This window comes from Drosophila miranda, assembly GCF_003369915.1.
Source record: "Drosophila miranda strain MSH22 chromosome Y unlocalized genomic scaffold, D.miranda_PacBio2.1 Contig_Y9_pilon, whole genome shotgun sequence".
NCBI lineage: Eukaryota > Metazoa > Arthropoda > Insecta > Diptera > Drosophilidae > Drosophila > Drosophila miranda.
Window position 1 is genome coordinate 291,992 of NW_022881654.1, and position 11,416 is coordinate 303,407.

The 11,416-nt window shown below is 47.0% G+C and overlaps 2 protein-coding genes and 1 pseudogene across 2 annotated transcripts; 2 read left to right on the forward strand and 1 right to left on the reverse strand.

Annotated features, from left to right (window-relative positions):
* Positions 1-6,251: 6,251 nt before the first annotated feature.
* On the forward strand, positions 6,252-7,962 carry LOC117195234 (kinesin-like protein Klp61F). Its single transcript, XM_033399858.1, has 3 exons — positions 6,252-6,269; positions 6,341-6,913; positions 7,882-7,962. Exons 1-3 carry the CDS (start codon positions 6,252-6,254, stop codon positions 7,960-7,962), a joined length of 672 nt encoding a protein of 223 aa, XP_033255749.1.
* On the forward strand, positions 7,897-9,895 carry LOC117195214 (annotated as a pseudogene).
* Positions 9,896-9,935: 40 nt separating this feature from the next.
* On the reverse strand, positions 9,936-10,811 carry LOC117195235 (kinesin-like protein Klp61F; the record flags this gene model as incomplete). Its single annotated transcript, XM_033399859.1, has 2 exons — positions 10,710-10,811; positions 9,936-10,244 (listed from the first exon to the last, which is right to left on the reverse strand). Coding segments are annotated over exons 1-2 (411 nt in total), but the record flags the coding sequence as incomplete, so codon positions are not given.
* Positions 10,812-11,416: the final 605 nt, after the last annotated feature.

An 11,416-nucleotide genomic window follows, 5' to 3' on the forward strand; every position in this document is an offset into this window, starting at 1 on the left:
CATTACACAACTACGCCCCCTATAAACTGCCCGCCCACATGTACATGCTACATTCCTAGTCGTCTGCCCTCAGCAGGCGGCAAGGGTAGTAGAGGGGATTGAAGACCCTATACCGCATTACAGCCAACAAAACATCAAGTTGACGAACTCACAGGGGATTGCAAATCAAATTTTAAGTTAGGGAGAATTACAAGGAAGAGACAGCATACTTTTGAGCGTGGCCCCACTTCACTTTCTTGACTCACACCACACACACACACACACACACTTGACACCAAATGGAAAGTCGTGTCTTGAACGTTGTGGAGTCGAGACGTGTCTGAGGTTTAGTCCCTCCGTCAAAGTGCCGAATATTTTGTCTCTCTCTTTTTCCCTTTGGAAAATTTGGAAATTTGGAAGCCTCATCAGCAGCACTACCGTCAATTCCAACAGAAGTCCAGAGGCCAGCCACTGCAACAAAGGAAAAAGACGTCAATACGACCATCACAATTACGTCACGCCACTCCAAACCAGCAGCTGCCATTTACAACGACGACGCAGATGCTGGCGCCTGTTGCCGCTCCACTGGGTCGTGCCCGTCTCTCATGCCAATTATGTGAGGGCGGGATGGCACAGTGTTGAGCCGCCGAACGCCAGCAAATCCTGCAAAAGAAGAAGAAACAGGAGGGAGAAGCAGACAGCCAATACACAAAATACTCACCTGCTGTTTTACTCCAACACCAACCAGACAAGGGTCGCCACAAATAACATCCAAACGCCGACAGTACCTGCAAATAAACATAAATTAAAATCAAAGCCAAAACAAACACCTCCTCATCTGGGTGGCCGGACCAGCAGCCACTCAAAACGCCATTACAGTCCGACGACGACCGTGGCGGAGGAGGCCAGGCCAATACAACTGACAACGCATCCTGGGTGGCCGGACCAGCAGCCACTCGGATGCGGCCAACAACAACAAAATCGACAACGCATCCTGGTGGCCGGACCAGTTCGCCACTTGGATGCGGCCAATATCATGATTCGTTGGCATCACACACCGATGTCAATGCCACTCCATTCCACGATCGCATCTCGGGTGGCCGGACCAGTGCCACTCGATTGGAGGCGCCATCTCCACCTGACAGATGCAACGTGGGCGGCCGGACCAGAGCCGCTCGTCAATGAACACCTTTGCCCACGATGCACGCCAATACACACATCCAGCCAGCCAATAAACAGCACACAGGGGGACAACAGAGCCGGCCGGTATACAGCGTAATGTTCGCATTGCGTTTGTTATGCCCGCCGGTGCTCCGTTGTTGTTTGTCCTCCTGTTAGAAATAAAATAAATATAATTAATATGTTTATATGTTGTAAATGTATGTCAATTATCGTTTATTTTACCTTGTCTGCATCAATGTATTTGTTGTAGATGTCAATCCTGTTGTTTCTGTAGTTTTTGCATGTCCGTAGATAGTTTGTCCATAGTTTTAGTTGCTAGCCTGTGATATTAGGAATAAGTTTTTGTAAATTAATGTAGTTTTTTCTGTAGTTAATTGTATATTTTTCGTAGTTTCTAATTAGTTTTATTACCTACTTACTCTTCTTCCCAACCTATCTGCCATTCCCATAATTCCCCTTGACACGTGGTATTACCAAAAATACCACGCAAATACCAGACTCTGACCGATAGCACACCAAAAAGCCAATTCAAATTTAAAATGCATTTCTCAATGCCAGTGTGTTATCGGTCGCAAGTTCGGCAATTACGCCCAGCCATTTCCTCCCCACCCCCTACCCACTTCAAAGCAACTAAAGACCAAATGCGGTTAAGCAGGAACAAAATGAACACTGCCAATCTACGCCACTCTGCCAAATGCCCCAACAAAGCCATTTCAACCGCCCACATGATGCTATGCGGTCGACTCTTCGGAGCGTCACGCGCCCGGATCGTAACATCCGGAAGTTGAAAGTATCCGGGTGGTTATACGGGAGCAGGCAAATTTCCCCCTTCCCTTTCCATCCCATCCCCCAACAACAGAGCAGCCAATACACAGAGCCAAAGAACATAAGACACTAGCCATTAACCAACGACAACACAGACAGCCACTATAACATACGGCCATTCCAATTCTCCATTGCCTACTTATCGGTGCTGCTGCCCTCGGACTACTTTCATCTCACTCAGTATTGGGGTGAGTGAAAGTGGAACCGGGGGTGAGAGCACCGGTAAATGACGATCGGCGACCGGGTCTCCCGAGTGGGGGGGAGAGTGTGAGAGTTGGTGGACATGTGAGAGTTCCACCATGAACCTCGTCCGCCACTCTCATCTCGTCCACCCGCTCGAGAGGTCGCGATCGTCGGACGTGCTATAACCGTTTCGTGCCGTTTCGTGTCGCATTTTCGTTGTTCTTTGCCGTGTCGCCATTGACGTTTTTCTGTGTTGCCCTGTTCTTTTGTGGTGTCTGTCGTGTGCCGTGCCGCCCTTCCTCCACCACACCCATTACTATCCTTGACAAACTTTTGTTCCCGTGCACATCACAAACCAAAAAAGAGAAGACTAGTGAGGAGGGCAGTTAGGGCCACAAGATACACAAGAAACGACAGGAGGTTTACGAGAAAGCTAGCGGCTAACTCACTCGTGGATCACTCAAACTCCGAAGTGGCCAGACTGCTGACCAACCCCCATGTCCCTAATAGATTGAAATCTAGCCGCCACAGATATGACAATCAACTCCGGTTTATCCTCCCGCGTAGTAATGGACAACGTCAGGAACAACCAAATCCAGATCTGGATCCGACTCGATACTATTCCGAAGCTGAGCGCAAAGTTATAGTAGAGAAGTATGTACCCATCCTGAGGAAAGGACTTCCTACTCTGCTGAGGTTAGAAAATGAAGAACAGGAAAGACTGGAAAAGGCTAAAACCCGTACAGATTCTGCGAACTACAAATAAACGTGTACAGAAAAATGTATGCTAAGGGGAAATACACTAGGGAAACAATACTTGAAAGAATCAGGGCCAACCATTGGGTATACAAAGAATTATAGTGCCAGACCACAGAGGGGATGAAGAGGAAGGCGTCTTCCAGCCGAATGGTTAAGACTTGGTCCAATGGCACAGCAAAAATGGACACATTATCACCAAATCCAGAAAATATAAGCCTACAAATAAAACTTATTAAAAGCAGCCAAAACATAACTTAAACCGCTTACCAAATCACCTCCAAGCAAACCAATCAAAACCTGCAAATAAAATACAATCAAAATTAGCCAAAACAGAAATAAACTCGCTCACCAAATTCAACGCACACCTCCAAATAAACCAATTGAACCTGCAAATAAAATACAATTGAAATCAGTCAAAACACAAATTAATTTACTTACCACGCTAGCTTCCAAACAAACCAATCAAAACCTGCAAATGGAATACAATCAAAATCAGCCAAAACAGAAATAGACTCGCTTACCAAACACAACGCAAACCTCCAAATAAACCAATTGAACCTGCAAATAAAATACAATTAAAATCAGTCAAAACACAAATTAATTTACTTACCACGCTAGCTTCCAAACAAACCAACCAAAACCTGCAAATGGAATACAATCAAAATCAGCCAAAACAGAAATAGACTCGCTTACCAAACACAACGCAAACCTCCCAATAAACCAATTGAACCTGCAAATAGAATACATTCAATAATCAGTCAAAACACAAATTAATTCACTTACTACGCTACCTTCCAAACAAACCAATCAAAACCTGCAAATGGAATACAATCAAAATCAGCCAAAACAGAAATAGACTCGCTTACCAAACACAACGCAAACCTCCAAATAAACCAATTGAACCTGCAAATAAAATACAATTAAAATCAGTCAAAACACAAATTAATTTACTTACCACGCTAGCTTCCAAACAAACCAACCAAAACCTGCAAATGGAATACAATCAAAATCAGCCAAAACAGAAATAGACTCGCTTACCAAACACAACGCAAACCTCCAAATAAACCAATTGAACCTGCAAATAGAATACATTCAATAATCAGTCAAAACACAAATTAATTCACTTACTACGCTACCTTCCAAACAAACCAATCAAAACCTGCAAATAAAATACAATCAAAAACAGCCAAAACAGAAATAAACTGACTTACCAAATTCAACACAAACCTCTAAATAAATTAATTTAGCCTTCAAATAAAATGTAGCTAAAATTAACCAAAGGAAAAGCACATATAGACTTACTTACCAAACTCAACGCAAACCTCCCAATGGACCAATCGAACCTGTAAATAGAAAATAATTAAAATCAGTCAAAACAAAGGTTAACGAGGTGGAACGTTGTGAGTTGCTGCGGACACCGCAACTCTACAGTTATACCCGATACTAAGTGAGTATGGCTCTCTCCGGCAGACACCGCTAATATTGAACGACACGACAAAGAGTGCGTGCGAGAGAGACAGAAAATCAGTCTGAGCGTGACGTCGGGGCTGCGTAGCCACTGCAAATTGATTTGTTCCTTTTGGCTACAAAAATGATCCGATCTGATCCAGATTCAGCAATCTGATAGATATGGTCATTATCTATGATTCTGCGTTTTTAGTTTTCTCGAATGTGCAATATTGTGGATGCAACAGATTTTCGTTCTTTGTGGGGGCGGAAGGGGGTGGGCGAAATTCTGAGATAAACGTTTTGTAGTGAGGTCTAACAGAAGTGCGGATACCAAATTTGGTTACTCTAGCTTTAATAGTCTCTGAGATTTGTGGATGCCCCAGATTTTCGTCCTTTGCGGGGCGGAAGGGGGTGTGGCGAAATTTGGACACGAAACGGTCAAGGTCCGATATCACAGGAGTGTGGATACCAAATTTGGTTGCTCTGGCTCTTATAGGTTCTGAGATCCTTGAACTCATATTTTGCAATTGGCAAAACCGACTATGAAAGCTGTGTGTTAGAGAGAGACAGAGCGAGAAAGAATGAAATTGTTTTCTTGATTCTGGCTATAATAATTATACGATCTGGTTGATATTTTTTACTCTAGAACATATAGTCATCCTCTACGATTCTGCGTTTTTTGGTTTTATCGTATCTTTAAAAATGTAGATGCCACAGATTTTCGTCCTTTGTGGGGGCGGAAGTGGGCGGGGCGAAGTTTTGAAATATTTTTGTACCAGTGACATATCACAGAAGTCTGGATCCAAAACATCGTTGCTCTAGCTCTTATAGTCTTTGAGCACTAGGCGCTGAAGGGGACGGACGGACGGACGGACGGACGGACGGACGGACGGACGGACGGACGGACGGACAGACGGACAGACAGACAGGGCTCAATCGACTCGGCTATTGATGCTGATCAAGAATATATATACTTTATGGGGTCGGAAACGATTCCTTCTGGACGTTACACACATCCACTTTTACCACAAATCTAATATACCCCAATACTCATTTTGAGTATCGGGTATAAAAATCCAATAAATATAACAACACAAATTACCTAACTGGATTCCTGACGCTTGATCGCCAAACCTACAAAACATAAACCTGAAAATAAAATAATATTAAAATCAGCCAGGAGTTTCATATCATTCACAGAAAGAAGCATATGCGTCGCCGTTCGTCTTAGAGTGGCATCGGCTGGATTCGGCCAGGAAGGGAGGGACGAGACGATGCCGCGCTTGCGTTGCCGATGCTTGGAGGTCTCCCTGTCGTCCAAGCCTCCGTTTCGCACCGGATGAGGGTTCCAGGAGCGGCGTCACAAAATTTTTATGCCTAAGTCAGAAAAAAGACTTAGCTTAGACTTAGACTTAACTTAACTTTTGTTTACAAGAGCAATAATCGATAACTGTCTAGTATTTTTCTGTCTGTTATTATCAATGTTACCGTAAAAAAAAAAAATACCTAAATGTTAAAAAAATTGTAATGTTTCCATAAATAATGTTATATGTTGCACCTAGTATTAAGAACATTAATAAAGTACGCTTCAGGGTCACACTAAGTGCCCTGAGCAAGTTTACAAATCAAAAAATCACATCCCCAATGTTGGACAGGCAGATGAGCATCAGCAGGATGCCGACGATGGCATAGAAATCGTTGTCACCTTGCCCCAGTCGGATTTTAAGCTCTTTTAAGGCTTTATTTAGCTGTCACAAAGTTGAAAAGAGTAAACGTGTACATTTCCAAGTGCTGGAAACAAAAGTTTCACACCATATTTTGGGTGGCATCATTTTTACGCGCTAAAAAGTGAATTTTGAGTTTTGTGCTGTAAAATGGACACATCGAACAACGTACGCCTGCAACTTCAGCAGCAGCAGGCACGCAAATCGAATCAAAACATTCAGGTCTATGTGCGCGTTAGGTGAGTGCCCCATCTACGGGTAGTAGATCGCCCAATAAGTACGATTTCCATCCCTGCAGGCCTCTGAATGCACGCAAGCGATGCATACGCTCCGCAGAGGTTGTGGATGTGCTCAATCCACGCGAGATCCTCACACGCCACACCCTCGACTCGAAGTTGACGAAGAAGTTTACGTTTGATCGGAGCTTCGGCCCCGAGTCCAAGCAATGCGATGTCTATGCGGTGGTGGTGTCGCCCCTGATCGAAGAGGTGCTAAGCGGCTACAATTGCACGGTGTTTGCGTACGGACAGACGGGTACTGAACAGAACAGAACAGAAATAAGGTTAAAACTGGCACAGGGAGAGCTTTTGGTCGTGGCTCACCCAATTCCTGGCTCAGATGCTGCTTGGAGATTGCTGCTCCAGATTGTCCTGCATGCGATCCTTGAACTGAACGCAGGCACTGCGCAGCTTTTCATCGGTGTCCCTTCGCCGTTCGATGGTGCCATGAAGCTGCTCCGTTTCATTGGTGGCCAAATCTGCCACGGTCAGGATTTTGTGCGCCTGCGTCGTGAGCGTCTCCTCCGTTTTCATGTGCGAGGCCACCAGCTGTTTCTTCTCCTTGTAGTAGACTCCCCTTGGTGTCGGTTAGGTGCTGCTCCGTTTTCTTCAGCTCCTGGGTCTTCTCCACGAGACTCAGGCTCACCTCGTTGAAGGTGTGACATATCACAGAAGTCTGGATCCAAAACATCGTTGCTCTAGCTCTTATAGTCTTTGAGCACTAGGCGCTGAAGGGGACGGACGGACGGACGGACGGACAGACGGACAGACAGACAGGGCTCAATCGACTCGGCTATTGATGGTGATCAAGAATATATATACTTTATGGGGTCGGAAACGATTCCTTCTGGACGTTACACACATCCACTTTTACCACAAATCTAATATACCCCAATACTCATTTTGAGTATCGGGTATAAAAATCCAATAAATATAACAACACAAATTACCTAACTGGATTCCTGACGCTTGATCGCCAAACCTACAAAACATAAACCTGAAAATAAAATAATATTAAAATCAGCCAGGAGTTTCATATCATTCCCAGAAAGAAGCATATGCGTCGCCGTTCGTCTTAGAGTGGCATCGGCTGGATTCGGCCAGGAAGGGAGGGACGAGACGATGCCGCGCTTGCGTTGCCGATGCTTGGAGGTCTCCCTGTCGTCCAAGCCTCCGTTTCGCACCGGATGAGGGTTCCAGGAGCGGCGTCACAAAACTTTTATGCCTAAGTCAGAAAAAAGACTTAGCTTAGACTTAGACTTAACTTAACTTTTGTTTACAAGAGCAATAATCGATAACTGTCTAGTATTTTTCTGTCTGTTATTATCAATGTTACCGTAAAAAAAAAAATACCTAAATGTTAAAAAAATTGTAATGTTTCCATAAATAATGTTATATGTTGCACCTAGTATTAAGAACATTAATAAAGTACGCTTCAGGGTCACACTAAGTGCCCTGAGCAAGTTTACAAATCAACAAATCACATCCCCAATGTTGGACAGGCAGATGAGCAGCAGCGGGATGCCGACGATGGCATAGAAATCGTTGTCACCTTGCCCCAGTCGGATTTTAAGGTCTTTTAAGGCTTTATTTAGCTGTCACAAAGTTGAAAAGAGTAATCGTGTACATTTCCAAGTGCTGGAAACAAAAGTTTCACACCATATTTTAGGTGGCATCATTTTTACGCGCTAAAAAGTGAATTTTGAGTTTTGTGCTGTAAAATGGACACATCGAACAACGTACGCCTGCAACTTCAGCAGCAGCAGGCACGCAAATCGAATCAAAACACTCAGGTCTATGTGCGCGTTAGGTGAGTGCCCCATCTACGTGTAGTAGATCGCCCAATAAGTACGATTTCCATTCCTGCAGGCCGCTGAATGCACGCGAGCGATGCATACGCTATGCAGAGGTTGTGGATGTGCTCAATCCACGCGAGATCCTCACACGCCACACCCTCGACTCGAAGTTGACGAAGAAGTTTACGTTTGATCGGAGCTTCGGCCCGAATCCAAGCAATGCGATGTCTATGCGGTGGTGGTGTCGCCCCTGATCGAAGAGGTGCTAAGCGGCTACAATTGCACGGTGTTCGCGTACGGACAGACGGGTACTGGCAAGACGCACACGATGGTGGGGAATGAGACCGCGGAGTTGAAGTCCTCTTGGGAAGATGTGAGTAGAGGGGAACCAGTTTTCTAATTCCTAGAATCGGACGAGGGAGGCGGTTCAAACGTTAATTGCTGCTCTACCTGTCTTTTGTCTTTGGCCCTTTTGTAGGACTCTGATGTGGGCATCATACCGCGTGCCTTGAGTCACCTTTTCGACGAACTCCGCATGATGGAAGTTGAGTTTACGATGCGCATCTCCTACCTGGAGCTGTACAACGAGGAGCTGTGCGACCTCCTCTCCACCGATGACTCCACAAAGATACGCATCTTCGACGACAGCACAAAGAAGGGTTCGGTGATCATCCAGGGCCTCGAGGAGATCACTGTCCAGAGCAAGGACGATGTCTACAAGCTCCTGGAGAAGGGCAAGGTGCGACGCAAGACCGCGACCACCCTGATGAACGCGCAGTCCTCGCGCAGCCACACCGTCTTCTCCATAGTGGTGCACATTCGTGAGAACGGCATCGATGGCGAGGATATGCTGAAGATCGGAAAACTCAATCTGGTGGATCTGGCGGGCAGCGAGAACGTCTCCAAGGCGGGCAACGAGAAGGGGATACGCGTGCGCGAGACGGTCAAAATCAACCAGAGCCTCCTGACGCTGGGCCGTGTGATTACCGCTCTGGTGGATCGGGCCCCCCATGTCCCGTACCGCGAATCGAAGCTGACGCGCCTGCTGCAGGAGTCGCTGGGCGGCCGGACAAAGACCTCGATCAATGCCACCATCTCGCCAGGGCACAAGGACATTGACGAGACACTCAGCACGCTGGAGTACGCGCATCGGGCGAAGAATATTCAGAATAAGCCAGAAGTCAATCAGAAGTTAACCAAGAAAACGGTCCTCAAGGAGTACACCGAGGAGATTGACAAACTGAAGCGAGATCTCCTCGCAGCGCGAGACAAGAATGATGACCATGAAAATGGACTCGCAGAATCGAGAGCTCAACGAGAAGATATGTTGCTGCTGAAGGCCCTCAAAGATGAGCTGCAGTCGAAGGAGAAGACCTTCAACGAGGTGAGCCTGAGTCTCGTGGAGAAGACCCAGGAGCTGAAGAAAACGGAGCAGCACCTAACCGACACCAAGGGGAGTCTACTACAAGGAGAAGAAACAGCTGGTGGCCTCGCACATGAAAACGGAGGAGACGCTCACGACGCAGGCGCACAAAATCCTGACCGTGGCAGATTTGGCCACCAATGAAACGGAGCAGCTTCATGGCACCATCGAACGGCGAAGGGACACCGATGAAAAGATACGCAGTGCCTGCGATCAGTTCAAGGATCGCATGCAGGACAATCTGGAGCAGCAATCTCCAAGCAGCATCTGAGCCAGGAATTGGGTGAGCCACGACCAAAAGCTCTCCCTGTGCCAGTTTTAACCTTATTTCTGTTCTGTTCTGTTCAGTATCCGTCTGTCCGTACGCGAACACCGTGCAATTGTAGCCGCTTAGCACCTCTTCGATCAGGGGCGACACCACCACCGCATAGACATCGCATTGCTTGGACTCGGGGCCGAAGCTCCGATCAAACGTAAACTTCTTCGTCAACTTCGAGTCGAGGGTGTGGCGTGTGAGGATCTCGCGTGGATTGAGCACATCCACAACCTCTGCGGAGCGTATGCATCGCTTGCGTGCATTCAGAGGCCTGCAGGGATGGAAATCGTACTTATTGGGCGATCTCCTACCCGTAGATGGGGCACTCACCTAACGCGCACATAGACCTGAATGTTTTGATTCGATTTGCGTGCCTGCTGCTGCTGAAGTTGCAGGCGTACGTTGTTCGATGTGTCCATTTTACAGCACAAAACTCAAAATTCACTTTTTAGCGCGTAAAAATGATGCCACCCAAAATATGGTGTGAAACATTTGTTTCCAGCACTTGGAAATGTACACGTTTACTCTTTTCAACTTTGTGACAGCTAAATAAAGCCTTAAAAGAGCTTAAAATCCGACTGGGGCAAGGTGACAACGATTTCTATGCCATCGTCGGCATCCCGCTGATGCTCATCTGCCTGTCCAACATTGGGATGTGATGGCCACGTCATTCCGGTGAGCCTCTGCGCGCTGACATTTCCACAGCTGCGTGACTCCGCCGCTAATGACTCCACTCCACACCACTTCTCTCTTTCATAGTTTTCTCTACTGGCGCATCTGCTGCTATGTGTGCACGCGGACGGCCAAGCGGCTGAGGAATGCCCGCTCCAGGTAGCGGTCGGTGAGGGGACAGCGGTATGCCCGCTCCCAGCCGCCACCCTCGTTCCGGCGATCCATGAAGATGACACAGCGATCGGGCTCCGGGTTCGGTCCCTCCATGGGGCATGCCCATTCCGATCCGGAGCTGCGCATCATGGGGCGGGGCGTCGGCGGCGGCTACGATGATAGGGAGTTTGGCTACCGCAGCAGTGGAGGACGCAATCGCCGCCAGCAGCAGATTGCGGCACAGCCTCGCCAGCAGCGGCACAACATCTACGGGGTGTAGCGCTTGTAGCAGGGAATGCTGAGTTTTTGTGGCGCATCTAGTGCTCAGAGTGGCAGGCGAACGACAGGTCAAGGGAAAACCAAAAAGACGGTAACAGGTCAAAACGTCAGGCTATCTCTGTTGAAAATGCATCCAGGGACCTGTTAGACGATTTACCGCCAGAACGTTGGCGTCCCTATCGGCTATTCCCTCGTGAAAGTCCATTGAGTCGGTTGCGTATCGGTCCGACGAAAAGGAAAAACCAAGAATTTAGTGAAGAGAAAAACTCTAGGGAATCGAAATATCTAAGTCCAGGATTCGACTGCGAGATTCTTGGTTGAAGGCGAGTGGGCTATTCAGTCGTCAGAAGCCGTATAGCGCTGAGTCCAGTTGGGGTAAGTGCTGCGGGAAGAAAAGA

What these genes read in the sequence shown, in the direction of transcription:
- LOC117195234 (XM_033399858.1), top strand. An exon ending in AGCGTCTCCTCCGTTTTCAT is followed by an intron (nt 6,914 to 7,881) that starts GTGCGAGGCCAC and finishes AATGTTGGACAG; the next exon opens with GCAGATGAGCAGCAGCGGGA.